This window comes from Homalodisca vitripennis, chromosome 4, assembly GCF_021130785.1.
Source record: "Homalodisca vitripennis isolate AUS2020 chromosome 4, UT_GWSS_2.1, whole genome shotgun sequence".
Classification (NCBI taxonomy): Eukaryota; Metazoa; Arthropoda; class Insecta; order Hemiptera; family Cicadellidae; genus Homalodisca; species Homalodisca vitripennis.
The window spans coordinates 86,616,255-86,637,349 of NC_060210.1; the positions used below are offsets into that span (position 1 = coordinate 86,616,255).

Sequence of the window (21,095 nt, forward strand, 5' to 3'; positions counted from 1 at the left end):
TCTAGTCCTGTAAATATAATTTTTACAGTTAATATTTTTAAGTAATTTGGTCAATTACAGAGGATTCATTAGTTTCAACATCATCTCATGAACAAATAAATATGTTATCTAATTCAATTATCACGGTTATCAGAGCAGAAATCAAGATGTATAAATGTAGCTACTATTACTTCAAGTCATGTGAAAAATGTAATAAAACAAAACCTAAGTAGAGGACTTTTTGTTTAGTTGGTCGATGTTATGATTTTAAGAGTTCTTTAATAAAATTATGTGATAAAATTCAATAACATTTTATTTTCATCATAATAATATTCTTCAAGTTAGTTTGGTCCTTCACACTTCGAGTTCTCTCATCAAACGGTATAAACTGAGAAAGAAATCTTCGAAAAAGGCAGGAAAACAGTCAACTCATACATAATTGAAATACGAATGTTTTCTCTTGTTTGTACCCAGTTGCTTCATTATTAATGTATGAAGAATATATTAAAGTGCATAAAACATTAATTCGGCGGTGGTGTGGTTGGGCGTGTCGGCCTTGAGGGCATCTATATATACTGTCAAGAAGGTAGGGAAGGCACTGGTCTCCTCTACCCACCACACAACCCATCATGAAGTGCCTGGTGAGTCAGTAGTCACTGCTAACCTAACCTACATTGTCATCTTGTCGCGTGCCACTTTCGCTAAATCAGCGTTCTCCTCTCTTGTCATGGATCGTATATTTGCTAACACTTTAGTTCAGCTTATAGCAGAACACTCGCTTACAATATTACTCATTAACAGTTAATTTTTTAATTTTCAAAGAACTGTAAATTCAAAATATCTAGAATCTTTTAGAGATAATTCACCTTATAGACAACAAAATTACAATCAACAATTAATTTCGATTTGTTTTTCAATAATGAGCTGAATTAACTTGAAACTGAAGTTATGAATTAACTATTATTATTTTTGACAAACAGTTTTGTTAGCTTCTTAAAAACAGATTTGCCTGAAAAATATTATAGAACTCCTGTGCTACAAGTATCGTTGTTTATATATCTTAAATAAAATTATTTGCTTAATTATACTAAAATTTACTACTTTACTGTAAAATACATAAATATAGTAGAGAAACAAAGAATATGTTCGATTTTGTAGATTAATTAGAAATTGTTTCGAAACCAAAGACCTTTTAGATTAGTTCAAAGTACTTACGATCACAATTTATAGTAAATTTAAGCCTAAACATTATTAAATGTCCAATCATATAGCCCTTCTGTAATGAAATAGCATTACTAAAAAAACATTATTAAGCGGTATTGGATTTTTGGTCAACTATTTTTAATACTAAATATTATATACTTTAAATATTCAATGAATTAAATGTATGATACTTGTAATAGCTCATATTCTGTGTTCATGAGTTGTGTTTTGTAATTGATTTGTATATATTTATTTTTTAATACGTATATAAAGTTTGAAAATAAAATATTGGTTTTATTTTATTCTGCTTGCATTTTTATACTACATTTGTTACTAAATAATATGTAAGTACGGTTTGTGTATAAATACATGTTATATTTTCAAATATTTGTGTACATTATTTTAGTGGAAAATTGCGTGAATACTCCTGTACAATATTTCACTAAATATTTCGCTTGTATTTCTCAAACATGACAATTGCTATTAGCCAGGCTATATCACAATAGAAAATATTTTTTTTCAGTTAAATATTTCAACTTAATAGTAGTTATAATACTAATAATTATTTTGCAAGTTCAACACAATTTTAGTGATTATAATGCACAATCTATTTACAAAAGCGGTATTTGTAAGATACTTGTAATCAGATGAAAAGTATGTAAAGTCAATGGCGCGGTAAAGCAATAGTATTACCTTTACTAACACTATCAAATCGAACATGAAAATGTTCAATAATCATTTAATGTTTTTTTTTTTACCTCTATGGAATTCATACATCGTATATTAATATTAATATTTCAGATTTGAATTTTTATGCATTTACGATAACCACAGTTAAAAAATATGTTATATGTTTGGCCTTTACATGCCAAGATAATTGCAAACTTAACTTGAACTTTACTAATACCGTCTTATATGCTTTTCCTTTAAGTATAATTCTGTAATGAAATTCAAAATTCCAATAGTGTGAGTAACATTATAGGCCAATTCTGTTGGTCCGTAAGGCCTGTAGGGAGGTTTTTTAGTTGGAAGGAATATCTAATAAATATCTGTAAATCTGTGTTACATAAAATAGGTAATTTCCTAAACCTATTACACGTCTAAATTACCGCATCCTCACTGCATGTAAATCCGCAAAGAGAACATCGAAAATTATCTAATACAGATCTCTCTTAATGTACTATTATTTGAAAAAAAACTACAATATATATTTGTGTCAAGTGCATTTACGTTTGTCCATTTTCTAAGATGATATTTTCGTATAAAATGCAATGTTCTAAATAGTATTTCCTCTTCAGGAACTTGATGAACGATCATCAAAGAGTAAACCAGTAGCTCCTTGAATAATGTTGTAACAGTAATGTGGTTTTTTAAATGATGATATTTTAATACTTTTTAAATTAAAACCGTAGGTTTGAAAACCTCAGCTGAACGTATATTCTGGATAAGGATAAATATATACTGTAAATATATATATCTATATATATATATATATATATATATATATATATATATATATATATATATATATTCCTGTAAATTTAAGATAAGGCAGTAAATTATATTTCTAGACTTTAAAGTTATAGTACTCATGAGGCTATATATACCACTTAAAGTTTTATTATACATTGAGAGTAAAGTAAATAACGACTTTCAAAATTTTTGTTGTATTTCTACACTATACAACAACAATTAACACATTTAAGTTTAATATAAATTATTACTGAAATGTATTTAGTACAACTAATTTAATACGAACATAATGCTTTCAGCTTATACCATTTAAATATGAATTACTTGAACAGTACGTTTATAGTATAACAAATCATTTTATTATACTTTTTATTCTTTTCAGCACGTACGAAGTATTTTATAAATAAAACTAATTTTAATGTTCACTGCTTACTATACATAATTAACTATTTTATTTACTCAAATTATTATTCTAATGTTTATAGTTTTGTATGAAAATGATGATACATGTAAGTTCAATCAAAGACTGCTTTGCACTATGTTCAAATATCATTAAAATATCAGCTATATAGCAAGTTAATTTGGAAAAGTAATTTAAATCTTTTATCGTTTATTAATTTAAATCGTTTAGTTAAATATTAACCATGTTTATCCCACAGAAACCTATCGTGACATTACTCTACGCTCACACTACCTTTCAAAAGAATAAAAACGGTAACATTATTTGTCAAATAATATATCTCGAGAATGAAGCGTAACAGCCTTCGGCGAGGTTCAATCCAAAGTCCAGATTGGATACAATGACAAACAAATCGTACGGCAAAGAAACTTACATCTCCTGGCAAAAAGTTAGAAACTGTGTCACCAATATGAGTGAGTGGCTTCAATGACGGTCTGGCAAATTATTTTGGTTGGACATTCATTTTCATATAACTAATAATTCTTATCTATGTTTATATGAAGTTCCATGAAAAACTTCAAGTATAATGATGAAATATTTCTAGAGATATTTACCATATTGTACAATTTAATTCTTGTTCATTAATTTGGGCTTTATGTCAGTTTTTAACTAATAAAATTCTAAACACCAAGTCACTATAAAATGATTTTGCAAATGTAGGGACAGTTTGGCTACATTTTTCAAAAGTTTGAAACTCTTATGGGTGTATTGAATTGTGGGTGTATTGTTTACAAATTTATTTATTCTTCAATTTTCTCGTTTCCATCATGGTTTTTAAGGTCTAAATTCATTTACCAAAAAACAGATACCAAATACATTTTAATTTTATCACTTTCAAATTGTATCTCTAAATTTTAAAAAAGCGACAAACATGTATTTAAGTATAATTTCTGTATCAGCCGTATTTACTTCTTCGTTTGGAGTGAAGTATCCCATGCAACGTTGAAACAGCTTATGCACAGTATGTTCTTATAAAAGCTTTTTTTACAAATAAAATTTTAAAACCCTTTGCCATATTTATTTTTGGATCTATAAAACTGAAAATACTTGCTTTAGGAGAACACGATTTTAGTTTAATTAATAAAATTAATTTTAAATTTAGAAGACGAAAAATATATATCTTACGAATTGTGCAAGCACAATCACTTTAAGAGTAATATAATATTTATTTTTAGGACATATTTAAAAACAGAGGTTAAAGATATGTTAAAATTTCAGTATAATGTTACTTTATACATTGAAAACACTATACATATTCTACGAAACAGGACAGGCTGTTGAAAAATGGCAACACTGTTTTAATTATATTAAATTTATTACAAGTTTAAATCTTTTTTTCAAATGCTTTGAATTTTTATATTTGAATGGGTAGATGTATAAACATGCAATATTATCTGCACTGATTTCAATCCGTCCAATGGATTCCTAGTATCATGAGCATTAACAAGTTATGTGCAGTTATTGGAAATAAAAAATATCATAGAAATCAAAAGAAAAAACGTTCTAAACAAACCTTTTTCCAGCTTAATATTTTAATTGAATCACCTTAATGATTTTGTGTTTGACAGATCGTGCTCGCCCTGGCCGCCATGGCCCAAGCCAGCCCCATCTACCTGGCAGATACCCCCGAGGTCGCCGCTGCCAAGGCTGCTCACTTCGCCGAGGTCGCTAAGGCTGCCGTGGCTGTCGGAGCTCCTGCTTACTACCCTTACCTAGGCTACAGCTCGTACGGCATCCCCGCTATCACCCCTGAGGGATTTGTCGCTGACACCCCCGAGGTCGCTGCCGCCAAGGCCGCTCACTTCGCGGAAAAGGCTAAGGCTGCTGCCGCCGCCGCCGCTCCCGTAGCCCCCATTGTCAGTGCCGCCCCGTACTACGCCTACCCCTACGCGTACCCCCTCCCCACTGGTGGTTACACCGGACCCCTCGCTATCCCCGTTGTGACACCTGAGGGATACCTGGCTGACACCCCCGAAGTTGCCGCTGCCAAGGTTGCTCACTTCGCCGAGATGGCCAAGGCGCAAGCTCAAGCTTAGGCACTGACTGATCCTCAATCCTGCTAAATTCCCGGTCCTGGATAGAGCCAGAGCTGCTGAGACCCCAGTTGGGCTTTTCCTTCGTAGCTAAATCTGTAATTTTATTTAAGCAACTGGAAACTGCCATAAAACCTTTTGTAAAAATTTTATTCAATAAAAATTGTTTTTGTTTCCAATACTTTATTTTACTAAAATACCGTTATAACATACTTTACACGCTATGGTAAAAGTACAATAATGATTATTTTTAAGTGCATGGTTTCCTACACACGATGAAGGTGCCGCCATATTACCAGCCATTATGAAATGTGCTATTACAAAAACTAAAGTATATTTTTCTCAAATAGTTCTGATAGTTAAAATTAATATTTAATAAGAATTTAATAAGTCAGTGTCAATTTTGTATATTATATTGCATATTATGAGTTATTGTTTTCTATAGAATTTATGACAAGTATGTATAAAAAGTTGCGTTAGTAAAAAGTAGATATATAAACATGCTATTTCGAGAAGTGATTTTAGTATCATGAAGCCAGTAAACAACTTGAGATATTTTAATTAAATTGTTTTATAAGTTCTTTATTTTTTACATAAGTATTTGTTATGTTTGATACTTTGGTAAATACTCACATTTTGGTTTTAAAACCTTTGAAACTTCAGTGATAACTGGTATATGCATCTTCTCCTAAAGGTTCTTTGTTATAACAATTACCATTTCTTCAATCTGTAATGCAGGATAAAAACTCAAATTACTGAGTAAAAGTTAACCATTCCCGCACCTAGTCCACATAATCTTCATGTGTCCTTCTAGAACACATCGTCAAGTCTAAATGTTCACCAAACAAAACTAAAATATAAATACACACACTTTCCTGTGAAATAGGAAAACTGAAACCATCTAGTCAGTTACATCAAATTTACATAAGTCAATAATGTAAATTAGACTGAGGTGTGCTTTCTGCTACTTCCTCGCGTCCTGGCGTTTTGCCGAATACTTGATGAGAATGCATTCCTTGGCCTAGTAAATCTCTGGAGCAGAACATGCTGATTAAGACACTGTATCTTACCTAGTTCTTAGATATTGAAATTCAAATGACTACAACTGTATCGGTTGTATAATTAAGATAGTCGTTTGCGCCTGAATATATTTTTGAAATATTGCTTGTATAAATTTCACTATCCAAGGATTAAAAAATACAAAACGGTAAAACTAAAATGTTTAGGAAAAAAATTATTTCTAAGATCACATTCAGACCACTAGAACAATTTTTTATTACTTTTAACTTTTAAAAACTTGAAAAAGTAAAAAGAACTTTAAAAGGAATGAAGTATTTTATATAAAGTAAAAACATTGAAAAACTATTCCTTACAAGTTTATTTGTGCTTCAGTTTGGGCTCACGTAGTGAATTAATTTGTGAGGACTCGATTTTGAACTCAGAAACTTGTCATTATCACCACATCGATTGCCTGTATGAAAGTAGTTATTATTGCAAGAAAGTTTAAACATAGTTTTAATTTAATTTTATATTTATAAATGACCTTTATTCGGGTCATTTTAAAGGATTAATAAAAGGCTTTGCGGATGGTAAAACGCTATAGTATGAGTGTCCCTCTCAAAAGTGACATAGATGATGACATTAACTTATTTTCATTATGGATTGCTCGTAATATGTTGTTTGTAAACTCTTAAACGTTTAGTCTTACGTAATAAATGTATTCTTATCAAACTGTTCCAGTTTTAACCCGCCAATAAAATTTAAAATTTTAATAATGTAATAGATCTCCCTGTCAATTACAAATGATGGAAGAAACTAAAACTGCGAGGTCCATTGGTTCAATTGCCGATAAATCTCTGTATCATATCAGTTAAGCACATAAATAATTAATATATTTTACGTAAGTATTCTTTTCTCGGAATCATCTATCGGCAAAAATATTATAAATAATCTATTATGTTTTTGCCCACTCGAGTCTCGACCGTGGGATCTCATGTTGGGGAAGCACTTACAAAAAATCTTAAAATCGTTAAAAAGATGTCAAATTATTTGTAATAAGAATAGATCAACGAAATCATTGCCACTTTTCATTAATCTTCTTGTGTTGCCTTTAAAATAAGATAATGTGTTAAATGTTCTTTCTCAATGCGAGTATTTTAAATTAATTGGTAATAAGGAAGTAACTATTGATAACCTTTTAGCAGCATCAAGAGCAAGATAATAACATTCAATTAAATACCTACGAGTGAATTTCTTTAAATTCTTTTCTTTCCCACAAATATATATGTCTATTTTTGGGACCTAAATTTTTTTATAAATTGCCGTTTCGAATTCAAAACAAAAACTCCTTGTTAAGCTTTAAACTCAGAATAATTAGTGGCTGTTTATACTGAGTAAACAAGCTGTTAAAGACTTGTACCTTCTTTTTTATTACAATATTACGGATCAGGAATTCTGAATGCAATAGGTTAATTCATAAGTATACAAGAATATGTTTATCCTATTGGAATTATACTTTATCAAAACTTTGTTGCATGTTTGGTCAATTTTGTACACAGTGTTTGCATATATGTGTATAAGAATGTATAACTTAAGTTCTCAAACATTTCACCATTTCGGGCCACCAAAAGTATAATTGTATATAATTAGAGTGGGTATGTACAAATCAAAATAATTACGTACGATGCAGTTTGTGAGTGTGTAAATATTTTAGCAAAACTATATTTAGGATAATTAATCCTAAATATAGTTATTTTAATATGTAATTGTTATTTTTATATTTTTCTTTCATTGCATTTATATTTATATATATATATATATATATATATATATATATATATATATATATATATATGATTTTGGAATACCGCAAAAACTTATAAACGGAATTTACAGATAGTAGCAAATTATACATCAATGATTAATGTATACACTAGTTCTTTTAAATTAAAATGTAATATACAAAGACTGAAAAGGAAGGCTTTTTCATTTTTTGCATTTTGTTCCAATTTTAGAACATTGCCATTTTATAAGTTATATGATTTGCTATCTGGGAATAATCTTTATTTAATTTTCTCGTACAATGGTTGGTTTTATTAGATTATTTCCTTTAATTGTGAAATATATAATTAATCGTGCAAGTAATCTGTCTAAGCGGTGTGAACCGGGCGGCTTTTATGTTTGAGACCGCATACCATAATAATCATTAACACACGTATATTGATCTATGTGATCTTCAAAATAAACTTTTAGGGTCTTATTCAAAAAATCAATCAGTCAGTGAAATAATTTAAACGAACAGTGGAATGGATATGACCGTTAGGAAAATATTTTCATAGATGAAATTAATAATTAGTACTCGAGCGCTAGGGAACTTCCATCCATTTCCTCCTATGACGGTGGTCTTCATTGTGATTGCTAACCAATTTATAGTCATAGTAAAAGTTCACGGATATAGAGATATAATAGACATAGTGCTTCATTCACCAATAGCGCTTTCGGCTCAGTCGGAGGACGTAGGTAGATTTTTGCCAACTGCAATATCATGAAATCATTCTGATAACATTCTATTAAATTTGCATTGCAAACTGCTCACAGCGAAAATATTATGAAATAATATAAGGATTCTATAACATGTTGTTCTTTTCTATAGCTTCACAAATAACGGAATTATAAATTTTCATTACTTTAAACGGCTGCTATAATGTAACAAAATGAGGGTCCAACCTAGCCAACAAACAGTAGATACATTTTTAAGATCAAATTTTTTCCAAGTGTGACTTGTTTCTGTACTCCTATAGCCAGTTTTTAGTGACATAAATATTCTTATGGGATTTACATATACTCGATAACTTACCGTTAGGAAAGGAAATATGACTTACAAAATGTATAGTAATTAGTATAATAATGTCAGAACTATTTTTATATAGCTTTAAAAATAATGGAAAATAACTGAAACAGAAAGTATATTCTGCCGCCTTAAATTATATTTTAGGTACACACTGGCTATTTTATGGTAGAGATGGTTTTGAAATAAATATTAAATCAATAGTTAAATATTTATATCTTAATTTTAGGTGTGCATGTTTCCTATGTTGTGGAATACTTATTTAAAAACAACAAACAGTTACAATTAATAAAAAGGTAAATGCAAGGACTGTGAAAACTAATGATTCACTCGATTATATACAAAGTCAGTGAGTCTACAAACTGGTTGGGGCCAACCAGTTCTATGGATGTAACCTCATAATGTGTTTCCAAAGATAAATATAGTAATTAGCGTTCATCTACATGAATAAGCCTGGCACAAATTCTTTCATGCATGTTTTACTCACAACTTGGGTTTCAAAACTCGTCACTTCAAGGTGGTCTTGACAGTAGCCTTTATTTATTACGACGGCTAACTAATGGATAGTCAGAAATTAAAACGAAGTGGAGTTTAATACACTGAAAATGTATTGCAGTTCACCCAATAAGTGGTTTGGTTTTCTTTGAACCACTACATTGAAATTCAACTATATTGTAACCAACTTAATTTGGTAAAACTGTTATAGAATCTGTGACCTATTATTTAGTGATCGTTATCCCTCTGATAATGAACAGTGGTTTCATCAGAAGACAGTTCTCTTTTGCCTTATATTTATTTTATGCACACAGTAAAAGACTTTCAAAATGTTTATAGAACAACAATTACTTTTTCAAGCACTATTCAACTTAAGAGCCCGTCCTGAAAAAATGTTGCATTACTACAAAGTTATTTGACTGAATAGTTTTCTCTTTTAAATGAACACATGATAAAAAACCAATTTTTTCTCTTGTAAAAATACATCAAAATATAAAAGCATTGTATAAAATATAACAGCAATATAAAATTGGCAACAAGTTAAAGGAAGGAAGAACACGAAATTTATAATGATAATGATTGTCTTCAACTCGCAAAATAGTAGAGTGGAAGAAATAAACCCATTTTCAAAGGCCTGTGGAACAGAGAGACCTGCTCCAAAATTACTGAGGAAATAGGATAGCAACTATCATAATAACAACGAATCACTAACTGTTTTGAAAATTATAAAAAAACGACACTCATAAATAATTAGGATATACTTTATTTTCGTACATATATGACACAATGATGTTCTAGAACGTTCCTAGTAGTTTCTGAATTGCTACGAATTGAAATGTTATTTTCAATTTTGTTTTTATCATAACTTTTTTGTTGAGTATAATATAAAAAGGTTTATAAATTAAGTAAATACCCCATCCCTTTAATTAGAAAATATATTATCCTAGTGCTTTTTATTCCTGAAAAACATTTTCAAAATTTTACATTGCACTTAAAGTGTCGGGCTAACATTAAGTAAAAACATATTTTTTTATTTCTTTGTTTCATCAAAGGAAATAATATGATTTTTCAAATTTCCTATTTTATTTGGATAAAGTACTTTTACGCTGATCAAGAGAAATGAATAACTCCACATGTATTGTGGTTGATGTTAATAGTTTTGTTAAGAATAATTAAGACAATTTTCAAATGTATCAATAAATTTCTCTATTTTGATAATTTTTCTTAATTTTTTCACGAAAAACCCTGAATTTTGTTTCTGTTACCTAGAAAACTTTAGACGGTGGACTAAAATTTAGAGTCTTAAACATGTCTTTCTTCATTTTTAAGGAAATTATAAATATAGTTAGAAGTATAGAAGTGAAATTCACTATACCTTCAGTTTAATGAAATAAACATATACTCGTACAACTGCACATATACTTTTAGAATTATGCAGGTATATTTCATCTACTAGCTACAGTTGTTTATTTTGTGTTGTTTTAATAAATTGTACAAAGAACCAATGAATTATTATTGCAATTGTATTTCATTGTTTTAAAATTAAAAACATGTTAGTTTCTGTAGTCTCTTTGTAGTCTTGTCTAAATCTGCTAATTCTCCAAATTGTATATGAAAGTAAAGTCAGTCAGGTACCTCGGAGAAGGTTGTGGGTCAGAATTTTACTAACTCACAACATATACATGTGCCGCGCTATTTATACGTCTATAATAGAATAGTAAATAATTCAGTACTTAAATCATATTAAATAATTAGAACGTGCTTTTTTATTTACCATAAACAATTTTTTAACTACGTAGCTATATAAATAAACCATTGCTAATAAAATTTTGTGAATAATATCTAGTGTAAATATGAAGGCATATAATTGTCCGCTGTAATTATAAATAAAGTTCGATTAATAGTTTTGTGTTTGGAAGAGGGCGCTTATAAAAGTTGCATTCCGTGGAAGAACGACGTGAACTTTATTTATTATTGTTCATAGGTACGAGAAAGATTAGGCGTGAGTTGAACTGGTGAGGAATAAGGAGAGGGGTAATAATTCTCAAGCATTACATATCTGCTTCAGTTATTAAGTTGAGTACAGAGTGAGTATTCATTTGAACGAATTAAAGTCTTTCCAATGAAGTATCGGGAGTGGGATATTTGCTATTAAATATAATTTTAAAGCTGTTTATTTATACAAAAATATGAGCCTTATAAAGTCCAAAACAACTGTTTATGAAGCTTGTAAGCACGGTACAATATTTTTGAAGCTATAACACATTAAATTGTAAGAGTTGAATTTTTATTAAAAAATTTTTCATAAAGTTATGTCCAAATCTTAAATACAAATAGAAGCAAAAGCTTATATCTTTTATGTAAATTTATGTACTCGATATTTATACCTCTATCTGTATATATCTGGGTACATTTTTATAGGGTTTGACATCCACAATTTCTTACCCCACGTCTCACACAAGGATCAAATATCTCTAACGATTTCAGTAACTCTTGGACCATCTTTATCTACGAGACCCCTGGTATGGGAACGAGAGTCTGTCACCAGGGAGCTGCCCGCGACCGCGATAGACGTACAAAAGGATACAAATACATTCGGCTTCGAGGAGGAAGAATTATATATAGCTCGTAAAATGATGGTGATAGAGTCTGCTTGAGGTGGTTACACAGATTTATTAACTTATATTTTTTTGCCTTCAATACGAATGCAAACACTGATTGTTGTATTAATTTATTTTATCACTATGCATGTAATAATATATTAATATAGGCATATTGTATGGGTGTGTGTGTGTTTGTTTGCGCATGTGTTGTGAATTTTCATTCTATTTATCTTCTGTATACTGTAAGTATAATGTATTTATTGGTATATCCTTAGCATATTTTAAAATAATTATTTTGTGATTTTAAAAAAACGTGAATTATGTGAAGAATGTGTGAATTAATACTTATATATTTTTATGATTGATTTACTTTTAGTATTTCAAAATAAAAGAAGTTTGGGATGTAAGTTTAACTCATCTGTATGTTATATAAATATGAATAAAACTGTTCAGTTTAGTTGTTGTGCTGAGGTTTTAAATTTCAGTAGTACTAACGATTTGTTATTAATAATAATGTGTAATATTCATTGAAATGAATTTTTTTTTAATACATCTCAAGCCCCTGTATATAAAGTAGATACTGATATATTAAAATGTTACTACGAAATAACATTGTTGGTGTTGGTCTTATGGTTATGGTCTGTGTGGGTTTCTTTTACCTCTCTTTTTATCAATTACATCTAATGCAATTGCAAAAATCTAAGAAAGAACTCACATTGTCTCTTAATATTAAAAATCTGGATCCTCGCATGTATGATTATTTGTTTTCAATAATTAAAACAAGAAACACTGTTTAGTATTATGAAAAACCTAACAAATAATGTCAGTCTTATATCTTAGTGTACTATATATAGAAATTATTTAAAATTTGAATTGAAGACCATCAAAGAATCTTATTATATAAATAAGTTTCAAAGTCATGAAGGAACCCCACGAGCACAATGGAAAGTAATAATTACGTTGATTAGATAACAAGTAATTGAAATAAAATCTCACATTTCATTGTTAAAAATCAAACCATATAAAATCTTGCCATAAGAAATAAAACTATAAAATTTAATAAAAAATTTATAAATTTTAAAACCATAAGAAATTGCAATTGCATTTAAATACTACTTATTAAGCGATGCAAATACTTTGAGGAATAACATAAGTTAACGTTTAGAATCACTTATTTTTATTATACAACTGAAAACCTTTTCATGACACCTGTAACCTAATGAAATAAAAACTATACCGTCAACCATAAAAATAGAAAGGCTCCTGGTTATAACAGTACGACAAAATTTGTACTGAAGAATATTTTAGATAATGTATAAAGATAAATACATACTATATAGATACTATACAATATTATATGGGTAGATACTCTGACCTATTTAATTAGTTCTAGCCTTCAGCAGGACATCTTTTCTCAGTGTTTAAAAACTTCCATATTAATACCTCTGCCAAAGTCGGTGTGTTAGTAAAGAAGGTATAATAACGCATGATGTACCTACAAGATCTGTCCTGGGACCCTATATATACGGTATCTTATTTATATAACTGTCTTATGTGAGGGCTAATTTAAGGTTTCAGTTACAGGTTTTGCAGACAATACTGCTCTTAGCTACTCATGTTTTGATAGTATTAGCTTATACATCGAAATACAAGAAGGCCTTAAGTAATTATGTATATGGCTTAGTAGGAATTTATAACATATTGGACAAAACTAAATATATGATTTTTAATGTTAAAAAGGAAGCAACAAAATGAGCTTCTTTTACCACCAGTATAGGTATACATCGCACGTTCTAATAAATGAGCTAGTGGCTAAAATTTATTTTTTGGTCTTATTATTAACTCCAATTTATCATTGAAAGGCCACATAAAAAATTACAAATAACGTTTATGTCATTATTGGAAAGTTTTATTTTCTTCAGGATCTTTGCACTAAAAAGGTGCTTATTTACTTTACCGTGGTTTGGTGAGATCACGACCCGCGTTTGTTCTGTCTTGTTGGGACGGTACTTACGTTAATACATTCACTCCAATAATTACGTTGCAGAAATGTCTCGTGAGAATTATTATGAAGATACGAGTTCTAGACCGCTGTTTCTACAATTTCATGTTTTGTCTATTAGAAACCATTATTTGTATAAAGTATTAAAAATATTTTTCCTCAGAAGTGTTGCAAACAAGTTGTTTTTTGTTACATGTATATCCATCAGTATTTAATAAAGAATAATATTATTATTATTTTATAACAATTTGGAGGAAGCCTTAAAGCCGAAGTCCGTGTAATCTAATGGAGGCCTATACATTTTGAGATAAAAGTAGGATATCATGAACAACAAGTTTTCTAGTTGCCTGAACTTTAAAATTAGCTGATGTACGATTTCAACATTTTTTACATTTAAAATAGGTTCTAAATGACACATTTAATTTACTTTGAAGCTATTTTAGAAATTTTTAGATTTTTGAATTGCATATGCAGATAATACTTTCTCACCATTTTGATGAATATCAATAAACCAATAATGATTAGTTACTCTGACAATTTTGTCAATATCACCCTTGAGACCAATTTACAGGCGTATTTACTGTACATCCATACTCATATTGAGAAGCCAGTTACACTAACCTACTACGCTCCGTTTGCTTGTATTCCACTTTGAGGTAGGCTACTAACTTCCATCAGTAGTCGTATTCACTCTTCAAAAGACTTACATTAGTGCTAAGTCTCTTCACTGTATGAAACATCGTTTTCAAGATAACACGTGGACCAACGTACGTGGACATACAAAGACGTTACATTTTAAAACTGTCCCAATTTACTAGTCATAATTATGATAATTTTTATTCCGTGAAAAGAATCATACTACTACTTTTTGGGTCACGTGACTGGCAGAATTTTTATTTTAATCCTTACTGTTACTGGCATTCGGTATTTTTCGATGGTATGTATATACAGTATAGTACAAGCTCTTTCTTCCCAATCCCTGTTCACTAAATCATCCTATTTCTATAGTTCAATCGTATCTCCAATTAGTGAAAAAGGGCTTCATATCCACTGGACAATTCCCTCTCATAACAAAAATTACATTTATTATATAGTTTATTGATTATTGATGCCACTCACTTTAGTCATGGAATTATCACTCATCGTTTTTTCCACAAATTGTAGTCACAAAGCGAATGGTTAGTTAAATGCTAGTGCCCGGTCATTCCGTATTTTTCCCTCACTGCTGGAAATATGCCATACCATATAGTGTAAAGAAGTAAGTCTAAATATAGAAGATTTAAAGTACTAAAAATAAACACATTTACGTTATTTTCATGAATTAATAATCTACAATAACCTAATTGATCAGAATTTATCATGGCTGCCATCTATAAAACAATTCAGATATTATAACGGGTAATTACTATTTCATACTACTACGATATCTTATGTGCATTAATGCATATTCAGAATACTGGGACACGCGTTTTGTGACTCAATCAGCTGTTAAAAATACTGACTATCTTTTCAGTAATGTATAAAAATCACTTTTAAAAGTATTTTTGTGTGATATATTGGAACAAAATTTTTTATTCGTACATATAAGTAATGAACGTGCCAAATCTCGTTCAAATCTTTTCACTGAGCTTTGTATGATAAAAAAATTCGCATTTATTACATATATATATATATATATGTACGTATATAGTGTATGTACTTATGTGTATGTATATATATATATATAATCACTGAATGAATTTCCTTTAAATTTTTATGTCATTTTATATAGTAAATTTATAAAAGTCACTTTCCAGGCATATAAATAATGTTTGGTCAAACATATTTAATTTGTATAGTTTTTCAATGTGTTTTAACTTGGATTTTAATTTAATAGCAAACTATGTGTATTAGTCAATAAGATTTATACTCCAAATTCTCACAACTAATTATTTGCTATAGTCTAAAAGTAAAAAGGTCTTAAGATAGCAAACGATTAAAAACATATGTGGGGGAATAGAATGGTTTATTTATATACTAACAGAGTTGTACATCACAGTGAAAAACCAGATTGATCTTTTTTTTTAATTTGTATGTGAAATGACTGTCCGGTAAAGCCCAACTGGGGTCTCATCAGCTCTGGCTCTGTCCGTTGTACTGAAGAGGGGTGGTATCTACACGGGGTAGAGGGTTGGGAGGTATCAGTCAGTGCTTAGGCGATAGCTTTCGCCTTGGCAACCTCGGCGAAGTGAGCAGCCTTAGCGGCGGCGACCTCGGGTGTGTCAGCCAAGAAACCAGAGGGAGTCACCACGGGGACGTTGTAGGGGTATCCGCTGTAGTAAGGGTAAGCACCGTAAGCGTAGGGGTATCCGTAGTATGGGACAGCACCACCGGCCTTGGCGTGTTCGGCGAAGTGAGCGGCCTTAGCGGCAGCGACTTCGGGGGTGTCGGCCAGGTAGCCCTCGGGGGTGACCACGGGAGCGGCGTAGGTGCTGTAAGGGTAGGCGTAGGGGTAACCGTAGCTGTAGGGGTAGGCGGCGTAAGGGTAGGCGTAGCCAGGTGCTCCAGCTGCGGCAGCAGCGCGGTTGTACTCGGCGAAATGAGCGGCCTTAGCAGCGGCTACCTCGGGGGTATCGGCAGGGACCAAGGGGTTGGCGTGGGCCACGCAGGCAACCAAGGCGAGAGCAATCTGTAATAAAACACGATAGTTTACTTTTTGTCCTTTAATCAGACATCAACTCGTACACGTCCTAACCCTAAGGCATGATAATGTTCAAAATATATTAATAAGTTCCAATCCATTCTGTTAGGATATTTAATTCTAAAGCTTTGTAAGATAATTTGTTTGCTGAAAACATAACAATTGTTTCAAACCTGAAAGGCACATGACTTACTTTACAAGTGCTTTAAGGCATTTTTAAAATATCTCTTACATAGAAACTGTAACACAATATGAGATGTATTACTATATTTTATTTGCATAACCCTAACAAAAACGTACATTTCTCTTTATGTAATATATTACCACTTTAAAAATTAACTATAGCCCTTTTAGTGGCATATTGTTGTTAATAATACGTATTCTATATAAACATATAGTACTCTGTAGGAAAGTAATGGTTGCTATATTAATATTTTATATAGTCTACTATACTGCTAACTAGAAAAGTTGTAATCCTTCAATGCATTCTAGGCAATAAGTGTACCCATTTAGTTGCATACAAGATTTAAAATAAAACACTGCCGCTCATATTTTCTTTAATAAATTAAATAAGTATCGCCTGATAATTTTACTGTCCATGCCTACAACTGATATAAATCAGTTATATCATAGTGTTGTAGAACTGCACTCCTACGGTTTGTTCAGAACACATTCTATTTTTACAGAAAAAAGGGTTTGATTAATTTTATATCAAGTTATTCCCATTATAATACATTTAACCCAAAACCCAAAAATGTCAAAATTTAACTGTTTCGGGAGTAATATTTTACTGTTTCAGTGAACTATTGTGAATAAACTATTTACAACCAGGTAGGTTAATATAAATGTAATACTTTAATTGATATGAATGGGTTTCTACAACCCTAGCAAAAGTAACGAAACAAAAAAAACATGTTCAGTATTTTCATTTAGTTGTTATATTTTTTGTTATATAAACTGTAAAAAAATAAACTGATTTGGCAATCCACAAAAATATCTCACTCTACATTCATATTTCATATGCATAAATGGTTTATGGAAATTTCATTATTGCATTCTTGTGTTTAACAATAATTTTATTGAAAAAATGGTTTTACGCTAAATTAATTCTTGTGCTTGGAGATGCATTTCCCAGTAAATCTGATAAAGTTAGAAAGTAATATTGTTTATTTTAATTAATATAATTTCATTGTATATCTGTTACTATAAATAGTGGTCAATTTATTAATAAAATCCCCTACTGTGTTAAAATTTGAAAGTTTACTTCATAATAATAACATTTTAAACTAATATACTTGTTTTTATATTTGAGTAGTTTATGAAATTTGAAGAGTAAAGTAAGTTGAGCAAAAAGTTTGAAGATGGAGGTTATGTTTGGGTTTTCTCATTTTAGTCCCTACATTGAAAGATTACTACACTCAATATTGTGTAAACTTTTTGTGAGGCCTTTGTCACTTCGGTCATTACTATAACAGTCTAAAGTACAAATAAAAATTTTGCGATGGTAAAATGAAATGTCTGTCATTCTGATATTAAGGTTGACGTATTACCTTACATTTTAAGAGTTTTTATAAATTAAAATAATGTGTAGATTGTAATTAGTTGTAAAGTTTACTTTTAATTTTTAAGGCTATATTAAAGATCAAACACATGTAAGTTAATTGGTTTTAGGTGTAATTGTTATGACACATGTAATATTTTTATATGGTAGAATTTGTATATCTCATTGAAATTCAAAATATAAACAAATATTTTTTTTATATTTTAAGAACATTTAAACATTTTGGAAATTAAATCTGCAATACACTCCATAACATGGTATTGAAATTGACAATAACAAAAATTAAATAGTTTTTAAAATTATAAAGGCGTAAATCACTCCTATTATTTATTTTAAGTTAAGCTTTAGTGTTTTATATAGGTACATTCAATACACATACAAGTCAAAATTATTTTGTAAATAATTTACTTTTTATTCTTATATAATATTTTTTTATTTTATTTTTATATTTCAGAATATTTTATATTAATTTATTTAGTTAATATTTGGGTATTTAATGAAAAAAGCTTATGCTATAAAACCTTTTTTTATTGTAACTTTAGGTTGGTGAAAATATAAAAAATAAATATTTTATTTAAATACAGTAAAACTGTAAATAAAGCTTTATCAAGATAAACTGTGGTGATAAAATCAAAGGTAGTGGGAGGCAACTCACCAGGCACTTCATGATGAAGACAGGAGAGACCAGTGATGTCCTAGGAGTCAAAGTCGGTATATATAGATGGGCCCAAGGCCGCCACGCCCTGCCAAGGTTCTCGGCCTGCCGAACATCTTTTTATATTTTTAATAGACCACTCCGAAATTGCGCAGATGGCAAATACATCCTACAATACCGGCCAGATCTGCGGGCAGATAGCACTTGCAGCTGGCTATGTTAGAGTACTTGTAATAGTGAAATATCATACTTCAAGGGCGAACGGAACCGCACGCTATCCTCTGACTGCGACGGAAGATTGGTGTCAGTTTTGTATTGACCGTTAAGTATGCAAAGAAAGCAAAGGACTTTCTCTCTTTTAGTGGAAAATATACACGCAATGGAGGATTTATAAAGTTTATATATAAAACGGGCAATAGAGATCATTGTAAATTACATTATCTGTATTTATAATAGACTTAAAAATACGAGAATGTCCTTTATAAATGTGTTTCGCAAACTCTTTACAAACATTTAATCTAACTAACAGATTAAGAAATTGAACGAAAACTTTTAATCTGGAACTGGTTCCAGTTGTTGGTTGTGTTTGTAGTAACTTATATGTACGTAGGAGTTCCAAATTCTCTATATTACTGTATGTTCGGTCTTTTATGCTAACACTCATTTGAAATCAATTACTAGTTTGTTGTTTCAGACAATATGTTTTATGCATTTTAATAGTTTTAGTGCCAATAGTATCATGATAATTACAGGGTATTAGTGGTATATCTATGTTACAAATTGAAAGGGCTCAATTGCGGATATAATAATAGTTACAGCTACAAGGCACTACAAATGCAGAACAATCATGTGACATGCATCATTTTCACTTTTTGTTAGTCGGCTGGGGCACAACATTTTGGACACTGTATTTTTAGTTGTTATGCTAAGGTTTGGGAAAAGGTGTCAAAAAATTATTCTAAGGCACATTAGCTTAAGCTTTATGCTTGAACTACGCTAACCATGCGCGTTGAAACCCCAAGAACAGAACTTTGTTCATAAGAAGCTCAAATTTAGATTCAATTGCGTGTGCATTTTATCCAACCTAATTTTTTTTATACCAAGTCAAATTCTAAAATAAATTTGCGTAACTAAACACCCAAATGTTTTGTTTCTGAGGAACAGTGACAAATGCACTTGGTATATGGAATTATTATTTCCACTCCGTTAGGACAGTCGTTCTAAAATGTTAAAGAACAAATATTAACAGTCAAAATAAAAATAATTGTATGTGAAACGCATGTTTTTATTTCCCAGTATACGAGTATGAGTGAGAAAAATAATCTTCTTTTCGAAAAACGCTTAGCGGTCTCTTTCTCATTTGCACCATCATAAATAACGTCACTTGTTGTTTTACTACTTCTTGTAAATACTTTGCTATACGTACTATATGGTCAGTAATCATTTATAAACACTTAAGAGGGAACGCTAATCAAATCAATCAGTGCATGTGAAACCAAAACAGCGTTACTATAGGAACTTATCTCTAACTCACATTGTTTTACTTTATTTATTTTAAATACAATTTTGTGTCTCAAATCTGATAAATTGTTAAACAAATACTGTTATATGTCAATACTAATTGTTTATAATTTATTTGCCGCTACTCGTGGCCTATCACGCAATATCGTAGATTTTGCACGTATATGAGCACTTTGGTTTCGAGTGAAGTATATTTCCACGCCAATGTTGAGTTTTTCCTGTTACCACGATCAATAAAGTACGTCACAAATATATATTTATGGCAATTTAAATGTACTCCGGTCTTAGTATTTTTGTACCATAGTTGATTGTGCCTTGCTTCCCCGATCAAGAAATACAGTAATTTGTAATATTTGTTTGCTGTAATACAACTTTAGAGACTAAGATGGGATTTTTCACAATTGTGTAGACGAGTAGGGCGTAGCCTGGAGGGATTTCGAAATAAGATTAAGCCTTTACGTTAATCTGAAGACACTAGTATGTCCATACAAAATGTAAGTAATATCGGTGCAGTAGTTTTTACGTAATTTAATATATTTCGTGTATGTAACACATACAGCGTAACACACAGACGCCATTCGTT

General features: G+C 30.4%; 2 protein-coding genes across 2 annotated transcripts; one reads left to right on the plus strand and one right to left on the minus strand.

The window, feature by feature from the left end:
- The first annotated feature begins 517 nt into the window (after positions 1-517).
- On the plus strand, positions 518-5,327 carry LOC124359689 (cuticle protein 2-like). The gene is made up of 2 exons (XM_046812634.1): positions 518-620; positions 4,684-5,327. Exons 1-2 carry the CDS (start codon positions 609-611, stop codon positions 5,149-5,151), a joined length of 480 nt encoding a protein of 159 aa, XP_046668590.1. The 5' UTR covers positions 518-608; the 3' UTR covers positions 5,152-5,327.
- A 10,756-nt stretch (positions 5,328-16,083) lies between these two features.
- LOC124359688 (cuticle protein 2-like) lies at positions 16,084-19,141 on the minus strand. Its single transcript, XM_046812632.1, has 2 exons — positions 18,992-19,141; positions 16,084-16,763 (listed from the first exon to the last, which is right to left on the minus strand). Exons 1-2 carry the CDS (start codon positions 19,001-19,003, stop codon positions 16,287-16,289), a joined length of 489 nt encoding a protein of 162 aa, XP_046668588.1. The 5' UTR covers positions 19,004-19,141; the 3' UTR covers positions 16,084-16,286.
- Positions 19,142-21,095: the final 1,954 nt, after the last annotated feature.